The sequence below is a fragment of the Ochotona princeps genome, chromosome 1 (assembly GCF_030435755.1).
Source record: "Ochotona princeps isolate mOchPri1 chromosome 1, mOchPri1.hap1, whole genome shotgun sequence".
NCBI lineage: Eukaryota > Metazoa > Chordata > Mammalia > Lagomorpha > Ochotonidae > Ochotona > Ochotona princeps.
The window spans coordinates 168,308,152-168,325,783 of NC_080832.1; the positions used below are offsets into that span (position 1 = coordinate 168,308,152).

Consider the following 17,632-nt stretch of genomic DNA (forward strand, 5'->3'; position numbering starts at 1 on the left):
CTCTGAAATTTTTCACTGGCAATTAGCTAGCTTCTCCAAACTTCAGCTATTTTTTTTTAACCTGTCAAATAAAGCAAATACCATGGAGGTCTGTTGCCAAGATTGAAGTCCACAATGTGTAGCAAGTCATGCATAGTGCATCTCACGGAGTGAAAGAGACAGAGACAAGCTCATGCTGTCGTAACCGTCCTACCCAATTGCCAAAGCCCATTCTGCCTGAGAGTACACCACTTCACTTCCATGAGGGTGGGAGTCGGCATTCACACTGTTCACTCCAGCTCAGCAGTGAGTCTGGGTTGACCCTGCGACATGCTTTAGCTGTTAAAAACTCGATGACTGTGATGTTCCATCAGTTCTGGGACTGAGTCTTGGAAACGCCTGGCAGTCTCTACTTTCTGGGCTGTTGAGGACCCTGCGCTGTCAGCTGCAGGGACCAAGGAGAGGGAAAAAAAAAACATGGAAAGGATCTGAGACTATGCAAAGTGGGAGCACGACCAGCGTCCTCTATGTGGAGACGAGCCGCTAGATGACTCCACTCCCACCTGCTTGCCAAGGCATGACAAGACTCCAAGAAATATCAGAAGAACCGCCAAACTGACACCATTCATCCTTGGGCCACAAGAGACACTGCCTTTTGCCTGAAACAGTAATGCTGACCAAACAATCTGAGCTTCACCACGTGCCGTCACCTGTTCTAACCTGTACATAATCATGATACACTGAGCAACTGAAGTGCATGCACGCCTGGGCTCCCAAGCTCTTCTGACAACTACTGATGAAATAAAGGTGGATACCTGACCTAACCACGAAGTCGGAGCTGGACCAGGCACAATGTCTTTGGGCATTAGGAGAGTGGCCCTCAGAGGCGGTCCTCATGAGAGTGTTCGTTACGTAAACCAAGCTAGAATGTGCTTCCAGTGGTCTCTGCTTCCTCATTTGCAGCGTGAGCACTATTTCCCACAAACGGTGCAACTGTCAGCCTCCACCAGCCACCAGGCTCATAGAGCTGCTTGGTCATGGCCGGTCCTTCCCACAAAGTGCCTCTCAGCAATCTGAAGCGAATGCAAACCCAACTGATACACTCACCATGCCGGTGAAGTCTTCCAACTTATGCTTACACAACTATCCTTCTTCAAGCCTTGTTCAAGCCTTGATAAACAGCAACTTCTCATGGCTAAAAGGACAGGACCAAATTACCACCCATTCATATCAACCCTGAATGTAAATGGCTTGAACTCAACAATCAAAAATCACAGATTAGTAGACTGGATTAAAAAACAAAACCCATCTATCTATTGCCTACAGAAGACACATCTCACCAACAAAGATCAGCGGAATCTGTATCTCATGCATTCTGATTTTTTTTTAGCTTCATCTCTTCAAAACTGTCATTCAATTCTTCACTTACTCATAGATCATAGAGCAGCATCATTTTCTTCAAGAACATTCTTGATTTTCCTTTTCATTTCTTCAGCAACACAGTAGTCATTCAGTAGCATGTTATTTAACTTCATGGCATTGTAAATTTCTGTTTCTCTTCCTGTTGTTGATCTTGTATTGTGACTTTTCATTTAAAGGGATGTACAGTAGCTGTGAAATGGAGACTATCATATCCAGATGTGAGGATGCAATGCAGTATGCATCTCTACTTCCAGATCAAAGATGGACTTATAATGAAACTGTTATATATATCTTGACAAGGGGATGTGGGACTTTCTGTCATTGTCCATGCCTGCAATGATGGACATATGAGTGTGTATGAAAAACTATATCATAGTAATGATACAGGGGAACTCAGTGGAGGGAGGGGACTTGGAACGGATAAAAGGAAAAACCCCAGGGCCTATTGAACTGTATCATAAAATGTTAATAATAAAAAAAAGAGCATAAAAATGTCAACAACCCTTTTCTGTGATTATTACATGAGAGAATTTCAAATATTGATGCAAATATTGAATGGAAATATGTTTTTTGTGGGCAAAAAATGTGAAATTCACATATTCTTCCAGGGGTCTTCAAAAAGTTCATGGACAGTCTAGTGGCTAAAGTCCTCGCCTTGCTAATGCTGGGATCCCATATGGATACCAGTTCGTGTCCCAGCAGCTCCACTTCCCATCCAGCTCTCTGCTTACAGCCTGAGAAACCAGTAGAGGATGGCCCAAACCTTGGGACTCTGCATCTATGTGAAAGATCTGGAAGAAGCTCCAGGAACCTGGCTTTGGATCAGCTCAGCTCCAGTCATTGCAGCCACTTGAGGAGTGAATCAGTGGACAAAAGATCTTCCTCTCTGTCTCTCCTCCTCTCTGTATGTTTGACTTTCTAATAACAATAAATTTAAAAGTTTTTTTTAAAAAGTTCATGTAAAATATATGTTAAAAACTACATGAGTTTAAATCTTTGCAGCAAATTAAATTTACCTTTTAATAAAATTTTTCTATTTATTTGAAAGGCAGTTACAAGGAGATTGGGGTTAGGAGGAGAAAAAGAGAGAAAACAGAGACAGAGAGAAAGAGATCTTCCATTCTCTGGTACACTCACCATATAGCAAAAAAGACCAAAGGCAGGCGAGCCCAAAAACAGTATGCATAATTCTCTTCCAAATCTCACACATGGGTGGCCTGGATTCAAGTAAGTGAACATCACTGCTGTCTTGCAGAGTGTACAATAGCAGGAAGATAGAATCAGGTACAAAGCCAGGACTCCAAACCCAGGTATTCTTGTATGGGATGCAGGCATCCCAAGAGACATCTTAACAGCTAAGCCTAAAATGAGTCCCTCATCACACTTGCAAAAACAAGTCATCTATTTCCTCTCCTCTTACTTATTCCTCCTCCATATGTTCATTAAACCCCAACAATATGGTTTGTCCATTATCCCCATGGACAGCCATAATGGTTTGGAATGAAATGCCCAGAAGTGCCTCAGTCTTTACCATTTTGCCAGAGTGGGCCTCCTGCTTTCTTCAGCTCACTTGTTCTTTGGTTCAGCATCACCATTCACACACACCAGCTATCTTTCAAACAATCCAGAAGGCTTTGTTGGCCATCCCTCTGCCCACAATTCTCTGGTTGGTGGTCTTCCAGGTGCCTCAGTAGCCTCTCTTCCCCACTTTCTCTAATGCCTTTAGACCATGGCTTCCATGGACAGCCAGGTGTCAGGGACTTCCAATATAGAGTTTCCCTCTGATCTCTCCTGAATGAGGTTCTCTAATCCAACACTTCTTCCATCTGGACCTCTTGGAAGCACATGAAAGCCAATATGATGCAAAATTAATGGATCATTCCCCTCATGCACCTGCTCCTTCCCAGGTTCCTTGGCGTGGTGGACAGTGTAACTGCTCAGGGAGACACTCAAGAGTGGGTCTGTACTCTTCCTGGTGTTCCACTTCCAATTTATAATCAAGTCTTGTTCATTCTATCGCCTGGATTTCCCTCGGTCTTTTCATAGCCTTCACTTCCTAATGCCATTATTTTAGTCTAGACTGTCTTCAGCGCTCCTCACATTGTAATCAACCACCTGCTAACCAGTTTCGTTGTTAGCAGAATCAGCAGGAACACTTAATATTCCATTGGATGTGACAGTGATGAGATGCCTCCTAATTCCACTGCAAGATGTTCTCTTATCAGAGACATAAATACATAGCAATTGTCACAGTTATCAACTTGGAAGCTTAGTGGTAAGTTTTCCTCATATTATGCAGAATGACCTTTCTAAAATGTAGGGAGGGGGGCATTTGGTCCAAATGTTAAGACTCAAGTTATAATGCCAGCATTCCACATTGGAGCTGGGTGGTTCAATACCTAACCCTGCCTCCTTACTCTCACTTCAGGCACATGCAAACAGACCGTGTGAAGCAACAGTTATGGTTGAAATAACTAAATTGTTGCTACACATGTGGGAATTGTGGATGCTGTGACTCAACCCCAAAACATTGCAGGCACTTGGGGAACAAACCAGTACCTATCTATCTATCCATCATTTTATCATCTATCTGTCCCTCTGCCTACCCATCTATCAGATAAAACACTGCAGGCCCTCTGATAGTATGCTGCTGCACTAAGAAAAATTCCACATTCCTTCCCATTCCTAGCAGACCTTCCCAGAGCCAATGCTCGCTTGCCCACTTCTTCATCCTCACCTCACTGTTCTCTCTGCTCTCTCCACCCACAACTATTTTCAGGCCATAAACTCTCTAAGTTGTAGACGGACCACTTCTTTCTTCTTCCGGCTTCCTTATTGCCTCCTCCAACAGCTTGGGTGAACATCTACTTTCCTCAGGGACTTCTGGTACCTGGGGACTCAGCTGGGTTCATGTTTTGATTTCTTAGAGGAAAGAGTCCTTGAGCCTGGGTGATGGACAATCTCTCCCTGAAGAGGCCAGAGCTTGCTCCCACCAGGTCCAAAGGCAGAATCCCAAGCTGGAATTCTGAACCTTCACTTCCCAAGCTGATTTATGTAAAGGGGAAGAATTCTAGACATAAGGGCTTCCTGGGAACCCATTCCTGGGGCTTAAGGGTTACTGTAGTCAACAGCAACTATGGGCGATCTGAATAAAAACAAATACAGCCAGCAGAATCTAATCCCCAAAGGAAAGTTGGTGAAGTGGTTGGCTAACAAGCTGGTGTTAAGGCGGGCAGGGAGGGGGGGACTCTTGTTCCATGAAGCAGTTCCAAGATAAGCAGAAAACAAGGAGAAAAAGTGAGTGCGTTGCTGCTGGATCCCGTCATAAGTACCACAGGAGTTTCCCGTGTATTTTCGCTTCAGACCCTCACTGATTGGTGCCATCAATCCGTGAATTGCATTTATTGCAAACCAAGCCACAATGCCATGATCAACAGGTTCCCAATAGTGTGAGAAGAGAAGAGGTGATCAATTACTTTTATCAGAAGGTTCTGCCATTTCCATTAGCCGGGTTTGCAGATAGCTGAAGTGATAGATTAAAACGAACCAGTTAAATTGCAGTACTTGAGTGGCTTAAAAATATGATGGGCTCTCACCTTGGACTATCAGTATGGGCACCAAGGCCTATATCCCAACTGCCACGGAGACCACTGGAAATTGGACTGCCCCCATAGGCCAAGAACTCTGAGGTCATCCACTCCATTTCGGATCTTCCACATGGGATGGAAGATGCCCAGATCCTTCCTCACAGGATCTAATGTCATTGGAATAATAGCCGGGAGCCCTGAGCAGACCTCAGAAACAGAACTGTAAACTTCCTTCGGGACTCGGGAGGGGAGCTTTCTCTGGTCCTTGCAATGACCATTGGGGTCACTCCAGAGCACCCCCCCAAAAAAATTACAATTAGATTAAATACACAAAGATCAGCAAGGGAAGCTTAGACCCAGAGAGGGAATGGCCAGCTTGGACTCACACACACCTTACTAGCTAAGGCACAAAGATTGGTTACTCCTCACTAAGGCAGTGAAGATTTCTCTGCACACCCCTCCTCAAACTGTTCTGCACCTTAATTGTTAACATATGCCTTGATAGAGTTATAAGCCAGTTTGGACTATCCTAAAATTCGCCACATTAAAAATTATGGTTCAATACTATAAACTGCCAAATACAAAAATGAAAATAGGCACGAGACAGCTGAATGGTACCCTATAACCATTTTAAGGAGTATAGCAGCCGGTTGTTTATAAACTAAAATTGAAATGTCAATGAAGTAGTCACAGGATGTGGTTAAGAACTTGCATTTTCTAACATATTGGCCACTCAATATCATGTCAGTTAACTCCATAATGTTGTATATTGTTGTTATGGTTGTGTTGTGGCTTTTCATTGGAGGGGATGATATTTTGCCAGCTCTACTTTCAGACCAGGGATGGTCTCCCAAGGAAACTGTTGAACTTCTCTGGACAATAAGAGGCAGGACTTTATGCATGGTTCATGTTCGCAATGAAGGAATCATGACCGGATATGAACTGTATTACTGCAACAATCTGAAGGAATCCACCATGAGGGAAAAGCATGGGGAGGGGTTGGGGGGAATCCCAGAGCCTGTGAAACTGTGTCATAAAATGAAATTAAAAAAATATATATGATGGGCTAAAATACCTTAGGGAAAGAGAACAATCTAACATCAACCCAGCAATTAGCTCAACGCTAAAGCCAAAGAGGAAAATTCCTCCTATTCCTCGATTAAAAATGGAAAATTAAGTTAGCAATAAGTTTCACAAATAATATATGCGGGGAATTCCAACACACTGTGGGGAAAAAAAAACAATTGAAAGCTATGCTTATTCAGGCTGGGGCTGTGGCATAGTGGGTAAAGCCATCCTCTGTGGCACCAGTATCCAATAAAGGAAGTTTTGAGTCCTGCTGCCCCATCTGCAATCCAGTTCCTTCTACTGGCCTGGGTGCGGCGGCAGAAGATAGTTCAGGTTCTTGCGGTCCCTGCCACCCATGTGGGAGATCCAGAAGAAGCTCCCGGTTGCTAGCTTCAAACCAGGTCAGATCTGAGCATTGTGACCATTTGAGAAGTGATTCAGTAGATGGAAGATCTTTCTCTCCGTATCCCCTTCCCTCCCTCTCTGTAACTCTGCTTTTCAAATAAACAAATACATCTTTCAAGTAACACACTTACTTTGGTGCAAAGGCATTTTGAAAGCCATGCATCAACCCTTCATCACATGTAACATCCATGGACATTTGGAAGATTCCTGTGCAGGTGCTAGTTTATCAGCAGGATCATTTCCCATCGTTTAAACACGACAAACGCCAGGTTCCTGACTTGACCCTTTGCCTCAAGTGTCCACTCCCATAGTTTTACGTTGCACTGTCTTTTCATCACCGTATCACCTTAAGAGTTACTCAGTGGAGAAGACAACTCCTTTCCCCAAAGCTTCTCTCCCACCTTGCACCAGCAATTGCTCCCATGAATTCTTTCCAAATTCTTCGACATTTCAGCAGCTCAGAGTCTATGGATTTCTAATTCCTCTGAACACACAATTCTAATTCTTCCTTTTGCAACAGAATGTTTAATTACTGCACTGGGTTGAATCGTATCTTCCCAATGGTTTGTCCAAGACCTAGCCTCTGGTGCCTGTGAATGTGACCTTACAGGGGAGTAAGATCTTTGCAGGTGTAGCAGAGTTAAGAATCTTGGCATCGTTTTGGCTGGATAGAGGTTGGGTTCTAATTCCAATGCCTGGTGTCCTTATACAAGAAGCGAGAGAGAGAACTGATATCCACAGAGAGACAGGGAGACAGCACAGGCAGGGCTGAGTTACACAGTTATAAGGGTTGGCAGCTGCCATCAACACATAGGAGTGACATGGGACAGGCTCCCTGAGGGTCTGCCTCCAGGAGGGCCAACACTGCCAGCATTGTGAATGTGGACTTCTGGCTCCAAAAGCTGAAAATTAATTTCTGTTTATGTCAAGTAGCAACCTTAGGGAGCTTGTATAAAACTACCTTAGTCTCCTTTTTTCTCATTGCTCCATCTTTAAAAAAGAAGGAACAGGAAAAAAAAAAAAGCCCAGCATGGAACATGGACCTATCTGTTATATCCATAGCAAAAGTGGATATCTACGGAAAAAGTAACCACTAACATGTACAGTAAAGCCCCTGAATGACAGTTTTGATTTCAATGGTTTCCGTTACCTACAGTCACTTATGATCTGTGTTTTAAAAATTGATTTCATTTATCTGAAAGACAAACTTAGAGATGGAGAGATCGAGAGACAGAATTTTTCATCCATTGGTCTACTCTCCCAAAGGTCATAATGGCCAGGACAGGGTCAGGCCACATCCAGGAGCCTAGAACACCACCCATGTCTCCCATGTGGGTGGCGAGGGCAAGTACCTGGCTGCCCTTACCACAGGTGTGATCTTTTCTCTACCTTGGTGAGTCAGCCCTCACCTCTTTCACTATGCTGTGTCTGCCAAAAGGTTAATGAAAGCATCCTCTGCTTCCATATGTACTCCCGGGCCAGGTGCTGGTCCAGTGCATGGCAGACACTCAGTAAACATGTGTGTGAGTGTGAGCACGCATGCAGAGGTGTGTGTCTTTCCTCCATCACAGCTGTAGGTTCATAAACAAATCTTGAAGCATAAGAGGAATTTTAACATACTGTAAATTTTCCAAGGCCAATCCCTATGGTTTACAATTTTCCGTTAAGAGGAAATGGAAACATACTTCCACGGTATCTGCATAGCTTCTTCCTGCCAGGTTTACTTTTGTATAAATACCGTCCTGATTCCCCAGGAATACAAGTAGTCAGCTATGTGGGAGAGAGGGTCCTGTCACTTCTATCTTGGAGAGGATGTTGTCATCTACCTTTATTATACGGTCAGGTGTGCAGATGCACCATGAACCTACTGGTGACTCCCATAAGCAGCTGCGCACATCTGGCTAATAGCTCCACAGGCCCTAGGCAGGATGACAAACACGTAGTTTCCATCTCCCAAAGGACCCATTGTTCTACTTTGTATCTACGCTGTTTTTGTTCTACCTCCAAGTGATATAAGGAAGCTTATAAGAGCAACACGTTGTGGGAGGGTCTACCACCTTTCTGAGCTCGGCCTCTGGGTTTTCATGTTCACATGATGAGGTAATATGTGGTGGGTGGGATCCACAGACACAGAATGAAACGATCAAATCCAGGTCACAAGCATTTCCAGCTCAAGGCCTTTTAAAGACACTAGGTTTACAGCATGATAATGTAGGCACAGCATGGAGATCTGCCTTTGGAGAACATGTGTAAGCATCAATAGTCCATCGAGGAAAATTCTGAAGTCAGATTTGTACGACATAGTTTTCTTAGCACTATACGATTTATAAATCCTTTTTCCAGGTATACACGTGCCTGTGGAGTGGGTTATATTAAAACTACAGCATTGCTAATTATGGTAAGTTACAAATGCATCTCTATGGAAATAATACATTGTGTTGATGTTCTTTTATATGTTTTTTCTTCTTTTTTTTAATCTTAGTGTATAACAGAGCACACATTTTCATTCTGTTTTCTAGCTGAGTAATATTCCATGTGTGCTTGTGTGTATGTATAACATTTTTTTTGTTTTATGACATTGTTTAATAGGCACTGGGGTCTCTCTTCCCCCTCCCCAAGTTCCCTCCCTTCCCCATTCTTCTCCCAAGTCCAGCATGCTGCCACTGAGGTGACTCCCAACAACATGGGATATTATTAGTCATATCTCTGTGAGTCCATCCTTGTATTGCATTCATGGGGACATACTTCTCTCTGTTTCCACCTATGAACATATCAATTTCCACTACACTTTCCTTATACAGCCCCTTGAGTACAGTCCACCAAGGGGACTGTATTTACACGCATATGATGTAGATCCAATATATGAACTTCTTAGAAATGGACATCACTGCACTTATGAAAAGATACTGCACACAGTGACACAGATGCTGCTTAGGGTCATCTTTGCTCCTTTTCTTAAGCCCTACTTTTGGTCCTTCATGTTCCTCTCTGCCTTATCCATTTAAAAATACTCATACTTTTATCTTTATTGGCAGATTTACAGAGAGAAAGACAGAAAAAGATCTCTCATTTGCTAGCTCATTCCCTAAACAGCTGCAATGGCCAGAGCTGAGCTAATCTGAAGCCAGCAGCTTTTTCCAGGTCTCTCACACGAGTGCACAAGTCCAAGGACTTGGGCAATCGTCTGCTGTTTTTTAGGCTATAAGCAGAGAGGTGGATGGGAAATGGAGGAGCTATGGCATGAACCAGTGCCCAGGTGGAATGCCGGTGCTCCAAGTCAGTAGGTTAGCCAACTGAGCCATTGTACTGGTCCCTGCCTTAACATTTTTGAAGAAAAATCCTTGTAAGTCAGCTTAACCAGAAATCCATTTCCTCAATGTTGGATCATCCACACTATCAACGGTTCTTCAGTTTCCACTGTCTCCAGCGAATGGCCAATTGCCCTGGTCTCTCTTCACCAAGAATCCTCTTCAGTTGGATTGTTCAGAGATCGCCCTCTACCCACCACCAGCACCACCACCAGCACCACCATACATGTGGGATTTTCACTTAGTCATTCCTACTTGCTCTGTGGTTGTAATCCCTACCTACTTACAACGTGTTTAGACTCAAGCCTGACGGCTCTCCTCTACAGCATGACACCATTGCAATGTTTCCTGAACCTGTGGTAAGGACCGTAAATTAAATTCATCCAACATCCTTGCAAGTGCCTTTGAACATCTGTTCATCTCTAACAGCACCCACATGCAAGAAAAATGTGTGTTCACCAGGTAAGACTGAGCAGCTCAGTAGCAACCTCACAGCCAATTCCTTTGTGCAGTTGTTACTGTTACCCACATGCGGGCAGGTTTGCACTTCAAAGCATTTGGACCCATAAGAAGTTACTTCAACAAGTCATGGAAATATATATATAAGTAAAAGCCCCAAAATACATAGAAAATCATGTCATGAAAATGTCCAAGGGTAAAGATTTCAAAAAAATTTCCAAGAGTAGCATACGAAATTATTACTTTAAAAAAACCTAGAATAGCTTCAGTTTTATCAAGCAGTCCTCTAATTATCGTGACATAAAGATATTTTCTATCTCCTCTAATTCAGAAGCTGAATGTCTGTTAAAAAAAATCTACATATAAATATCACATTCAGCTGCGGAACTAATCAGTTTGGCCATGGTGATAGAAGAACTTGCTAAGAATAGTTAATGACATGAATGATTTACAGTTACCAACTCTGCTTGTCACACATTTGAATCTTTTCTACCAAAATGCTGTCGGAAGAAAAATGCTAAGGTTTTTAATAAGCCACGAGTAATTTGATGCCATTGTATTAGCATCTAGTGCTGGACACTTTTTCCAATGTCTTAAGGAAAGCAGCAGCAGCAGCTGTGTAAGAACCAGGAAGGCCTTGCCTTGGGTCATTGCCAAAGGGCGCTGAACACAGCGCATGGTCGGCCAGGAGGAAACATTTCCTACTCCATCTTCAGGGACTCAGGCTAACAAATGGCAATCATCTACGTGGTTATGTTATCACAAACCATCTTACAGAGCAGTCAAGATCTGGTAATTTTTTTTTTAATGCTTAAGTGTTATCCATCCCATTTTCGTTCTAGATTTCATCAATATTTCTTCTATTATTATTTCTTAGAAAGACAGAGCATAGAGAAACAGATATTCAACTGACTGGTTCACTCCTCAAATGGCTGCAACAGTTTGGCCCGGGTCAGGCTAGAAGCAGGAGCCTGGGAAGCCATCCAAGTCTCCTGGCGGGCAGGGGCAGGGGGACTCAAACACTTGAGCCATCAACTGCTGTTTTTCAGGCACATCAGCTTTCAAAAGACATTGAAGATTTCTTCCTTCTTACTAGAAAATCAGGTTTACAGAGAGAAGGACAGACAGAGAGGAAAATCTTCCATCTGCTGGTCCATTTTCCAAGTAGCCACATGGCCAGAGCTGAGTTGATTCGAAGTCAGGAGCCAGGAGCATCTTCTGGGTCTCCTACACCCCTGTGGAGGACCCACACGGCTTTGGGCCATCCTCAACTGCTTTCCCAGACCACAAGCAGGGAGCTCGATGGGAAACTGGGCTGCTGGGATCTGAACCAGTGCCCATATGGGATCTGGGATCGTTTAAGGCAAGGACTTTAGCCACTAGGCTACCATGCCGGGCCCAAACTAGCTTTCAAACTAGCACTCTGACACGGGAAATGGGTATCCCAAATGGTGACTTACCACCACTGCATTCCAATGCCTCTCCTTAGGTTTTATTTTTAATTGTTACATAATAATTACACATAGTCACGGGGTGAAGTGTGATAATTTGATATACGCATACCGTGTGCAATTGTCAAATTAAATAGAATTTAGAGCTCCCTAAATACTAATCTTTTCAAATTTTGTTCATTTTAAAGTAGAGTTATAGAAAGCGACGAAGCCGACAGAGATTTTTCATCTGCTGGTTCTCTCTCTAGATGGCAACAATAGCCATGACTGGTCCTGGTGGAAGCCAGGAGCCGGGAGCTTCATCTGGATATCCCACATGAGCGGTATGGGCCTTGACGCCTGGGTCATCTTCTACTCTGACCCGGATCAACAGCGAGGAGCTGGATGGGAAGTGGAGCAGTGGGGACTCCAGCACTATCCACTGCATCCTAACACAGTTCCCGGTGATTTCTTCGTACCAGGAACAGCAATCACCCCTCCCCCCGTGCTATTGGAACACTAGAACGTACTTACTCTATGTAACTATTTTTATACCTGTTCTCAATGACCTAAGTACTCATCTCTGTCTCACTCACTGGAGAATAACCGATTGCAATCTTATGCACCCGTCACTCGGGGGTTCTCAGGCATGCCCCGGGGTTCTGTGAGGTTCATTACAGCTGAGAAACAAAATCTGAAAGCTGGAACGAGGGGTGTTTATCAAGCGAACTACTTAAGTCTCCAGATTGCCTGCATTTTCTGTGCTGATCTCTCTCTCTAAAGTGATAGGTATCAAGATGCTTGGATCCACAGACTGAAATTTAGGCACAAAAGGCAGATCACATCCTACGTCAAGGTGAGTGTGGCCGGCAGCGGAGGAGAGGAAATCTAGGGAACAGAGGAAGAGACAGCACCACGTAGGAGACAAAACAGGTGGAGCTCTGGAGGCTATTGAGGGAGAAGAAAATGCAGGCCTTAGCTAGGCCCGGGCACTGACGAGTCACATAACTAACAAAATTGCAATGCAGGGACTGGTGACCACTGCCATATTAAAATGTACAGTAGGATGGCATTTGGAGACAGGGACTTGGAGTAGTAATTAGGGTTACATGAGGTCATGGTGGGGTAGGGAGGGCTCTGGTGGGCGGATTAATAAGCACCCTCACAAGAGACACCACAAAACTCTTGGTCTGTTAGAATACACTAAAAATGGAGGCCATGGGAGTATACAGCAAGATGCAGGCCACCCGCAGGCAGGGACAGAAACCCAAGGGCAGCAGTGCGGTGTGGCTCGTTAAGTTGTGCATCTGCAATGTGGCCACACCGTACAGGTGCAGGCTTCAGCCTCAACCACCCCACTTCGGATCCCAATGCCTGATCATGTGCCTGGGGACACAGCAGATGGCCCACGTGCTTAGGTATATGTGCAACCACGTGGGAGACACACAGGGAGTTCTAGGGGACTGGCTTCAGCTTGGCCCAACCCTGACAATTACAGGTGCTTGCAGAGTGAACCAGGAGATGGAAGATTTCTGTTTTTCTACCTCACTTTCCGTAAGTCTGTCTTCCCCAGAAAGAAATAATCCTCAGGAGAAAAGAGAAGAGAGAAGGGGGGGGGGGCAGGGTAGAGGTGGGGAGGGGAGATGATATGAGAGGAGATAAGGGGAGAGGGGAGTTCATAGAACAAAGAGAAATAAATTTCTTTTGTTTCAATTACCAAGTCTATTGTATGAGGGCACCTCAAAGAATCTGTGAAGATGGGGTTCTTCGTTTGTTTGGCTTTTTTTTTTAATTTATTTTCGTTTTTATTTAAAAGTCAGATATACAGAGAGGAAGGGAGACAGACAGGAAAATCCTTCATCCAGTGATTCACTACCAAGTGGCCGCAATGGCTGGAGCTACGTCTATCCAAAGCCAGGAGCCAGGAACCTCCTCCTGGTCTCCCACATGAGTGCAGTGTTCCAAGGCTTTGGGCCATCCTCCACTGCTTTCCCAGGCCACAGGCAGGGAGCTGGATGGGAAGTGGAGCAGTCACTTACGAACCAGCGTCCACATGGAATCCCAGCATGGAAGGCAAGGATTTAGCCACTAGGCTATTATACCAGACCCAGGAAAATAAACTTTCCAGTTTCCACAAACGGTTTGAAGTGCCAACATATTTTATTACGTCAGCTTGCGCAGACTAAGACGAAAGCAAGGCAAATCTATGCAGCTCTTCTACCATTTCCTTTCTAACCTGAGAGTAAACCCACAACCCCCTGCGTCTTTCCTAAATACTTCCCCTGCACACCTTTATGTACTTAAAACACCCATTACAGGAATGGGGTTTTAGCTTAGTAATTAAGACGCCCACATTCCCATATCGGAGCATCAAGGTTCGACTCCCATATCCTAGGGTTTCCTGCTAGCACAGACCCTGGGATAAACTGTTGACGGCTGGAGTAATTGAGACCCCGCCGCTAGACAAGAGACCTGGATTGAGTTCTGGGCTTCAGCCCTGGCCTGGTCATGGCCATGATGGAAATATTAGAAATGAACCAGTTGGTGGGAACTTTCTCTCAAATAAATACATAAATAAGACTAGTTTAAATCCACCTAGTCTGATACCTGGGATCTGGCCTCTCGAGCCCTAAGCTATGCTCAAGGTTCTTCCCTTCATGAAACCACCTATTCTTATGCGCCAATAAGCACAGGCCACTTAGTGGTGTTATGTGTTGATTTTCACTGGAATAGCAGAAGCAGGGATGGATAACAAATGCAGCATCAGTGGTAGCAGGGCGGAAGCATTCCATCATGGAAACAGTGGAATTCAAAGTTCACATTCATTACAGATCAAGTAAAACTGGTTGGTTTTTAATCAAGCAACAACAAAGCTTCGACCTACAAAAACACACACAGTTTCTCAATGCCACCCTCAAGGATATTACAGCATCATTACACATCAAAGAAACCCCAAGATTTGCATTGCTTCTTTGGTAGAGACAACCCGTCCTGATTAAATTGTGCTCATAAAGACAGAGTTGAATTCAACAGATATCCAATCGGGAAGAAAGGGGGAAAAAGTCATCTTACCTGCAGACGTGTGTTTGAACTTTTCGCTTTTCTTCTTCCTCCATTTCCAAGGCTTGAAAATCCTTCCCAGGTTGGCAAACTTACTTCTCCTCCGGATGGGCGGGGTGTGGGTGCCCGGGACCAGGGAGTCAGAACGCATCGCCGCCAGCCTCTCCACTTCCTCGGCTTGTTTTCCCAAGAACGAGACGAAATAGAGAGAGGAGGGGGAAAGTGTTCAGATGGGAGCCTCACAGATGGCCAGCATTTTCCATGGTTACAGATAACAGCAAGCACATGACCAGAGTTTCGCTTCTCTTTTTGCCTTTTGGAACAGAAGTCATACCAATGTGTCCTCAAGACTGGGGACAGTCTGCATATCCTAAAGACCCAGAACAGTCAATCAAGTCCAGCCAACCTCCACTTGGACCTGAGCAGAAGCACCCTGGTGTGGAGACAGGGACTTCCCCCAAAAGGCAGGGGGGTGTCAGGGTTAACCAGGGGCCCAGCTATATTTCAGTGCTAACTAGGGGGTCCAGCTATGTCTTGGCAGATGTAATTAATCTATTCTAGCACCATCTGCTGAGCCAAAAGGAATAAGAAAACATTGATCAACTGTTTATTCCAGTGCCAGCATCTTACCATCCACTTCTGCCCACTTCCTACTCCTCTGCTCTACCTACACCTGGAACAGCGCTGACACATGCTGAGTGAGTAAGGCCTACCTTAAGGTCACTGAGTGACGCAGGGTCCCTCACATTTGCACTGGCTTTTGCAATTGCCTTAATTCCTCCACGTACCTTTTACTTGGAATTCTACTTTAAAAAAAAATCTTAGAAATTGAGAGCTGGGAGTATAGTTAGGGAACCCCTAGATTAATCCCAACCACCAACCATCCGAGAATATTAAAACTTTCAATCTCATCGTGCCTCATGGATCTTACAAACCACAATCACCCCAAGCTCTTTTATCCCCATGGAATAAAACAAAATTTTTCCAGATTGTGTGAACACACACACACACACACACACACACACACATACATGCAGTGAAATAAATACTAAGACAGCAATATTCAGAGAAAACAACTTTCCTGACAAAATTGAGGGGTTGGAAGAATTAGGCTTCCCGGAAGTAGAAGTCTCCCTGAAGCTGTAGCAAACCCGGACACACTGTATATCATCACTTCAAATACTGTCCTTCAGAAAAGTCATCTGGATGGTTGCCACATTCACAGTCCCTGAAAGAACAAGCAGGCAGCCTGTTGACCAGCCTGCTGTGATGTGTAAAGGCTTTCATCCCTGGAGAGCTACTCACTCAACAGAGATACAGAGAACTGCGATCAGGAGCCAGGCAGTGTGCTGCGGTGGTCATCTGAGCGACAGGTGATGGAGCGGCCCCCATGCTAGCAGGTGCATGGACTTGGGAAATGTGTTAGAAGTGACATCTCAGCAGCTGACTGAATGGTGTAAGGCTTAGGAGGTAGACTGCTTAGCAGGTATCTTGTCCTATCAGTGAGTGGCACCCTTCATCAGGAGGACTAGCAACACAGGGTGGGAAAGGCCCAGGGGGCTAGGAGATAGTGAGCAGAGAGGGACTGTCTTCAGCTAGATTTAGAAACAGAAACTATTCTCTCTACCTGGGATAAAGAAAGAAATGGATCCCTAGGAGAAACACTTTGAAAAGGAACAGAGAAGTTTGAAGAGCAAGTACTATGGGGACTTCAGTGAATTGGTGAGGTGAGTGGGCTCTCAAAACGGAGAGCTGGTGGCTGCAAGAGCCTGCAGGCAGCTCCTGTGAGTTTGTGAAAGGGTGTATTGGGCATCGGCATTTTATCCTGTAAGCAGAGGGGAAAGGATGGGAATCTGAAAATGAGTAATTAACATTACTACATCCAACAAATACAGGCTGCGTGTGCGCTCTTTGTACCAGACACACAGGCTACATCGGTAAACAAAACCTAAAAATACCGACTCATGGAGCTTAGACTGGGAGTGGAGCGCAGGCAGACCATGAACATGAAAGCTCAGTAAATTACAGATTATGCTAGAAGATATTTGCTGTGGCTGAAAAACTACAGGGACAAGAGGGGCCCAGTAAATGACACCAGGAGTATCCAGAGAGGAGGCTCAATCTGATCGAGAAGTTACATGCTTAGGCTACACCTAGGTTGGCATCTTAGAAATAACAATACTGAGGCAAAGGGACTCAATAGAAACAGATGACAGAGATGCCAACAGGGCGGTCACCGCGTCATTCCAGTGCGGCAGTGACAAAGGGGCAGAGAAAAGGTGAAAGGCAGATGTGAAGATAACCAGGCCAGCAACTTCCTAGATGAGTATGAAGTACCAGCTGCAAGAATGTCAAATTGCCGGGGGTTTATTCCTAGGCCAACAGGAGGAGTTCATGTTTTTTTTTTAAGAACTTGGATGATAAAAGGAAGTAGCAAATTAAACCGGTAGCTCAAAAAAGGACTATGGAGCCACACAAGTCGGTGTTTCAGCGAACACCCATCAGTGGGTTGGTTGGATAGGAACGTCCTAAGGGCACCAGAAACTTCTAAGAGGAAAGTCTGCCAGGATGAGGAATGGGAAACTCACTCTGGTCAGTGAAGCAAGATGCAAAAGCCAGGAAGAGAGGGAGAAGCTGGCAGGGTATGAGCCAGGCTGAGAAATGGATGGACTGGCACGTAGGGAGAGGGGGAGGAAGTGGGAACAAACGTCCGCGGGATGAGTGGCCATTGAAAGACTTCACCCTGGGAAAAACTTTAAACTGAGTTCAACTTTAAACCGATCAACAAATAGCAGAGATCAGAGGGTAGTTTTGGGGGTGAGGATTCTGAAATCCCCTGGGTTGCAAAGCAGCTGAGGAAAGGGGTAATGAAAGGCGAACTAAGCATGTAAGTAGGTGCTAAAGAAACACTCTA

General features: G+C 44.7%; 1 protein-coding gene across 5 annotated transcripts in view; it reads right to left on the minus strand.

Moving 5' to 3' along the window:
* Positions 1 to 17,632, minus strand: part of PHACTR1 (phosphatase and actin regulator 1) — a 307,729-nt gene that overhangs the window by 192,675 nt on the left and 97,422 nt on the right. For 4 of the 5 annotated variants that reach the window (XM_058668686.1, XM_058668694.1, XM_058668681.1 and 1 more), the window contains exon 2: positions 14,731 to 14,895. The exons of the other annotated variant lie outside the window; for it this stretch is intronic. In XM_058668686.1, coding sequence (XP_058524669.1) covers positions 14,731 to 14,869 — 139 coding nt within the window. In that variant the 5' untranslated portion in view covers positions 14,870 to 14,895. The remainder of the gene's footprint in view (positions 1 to 14,730; positions 14,896 to 17,632) is intronic. 5 annotated transcript variants of the gene reach the window in all.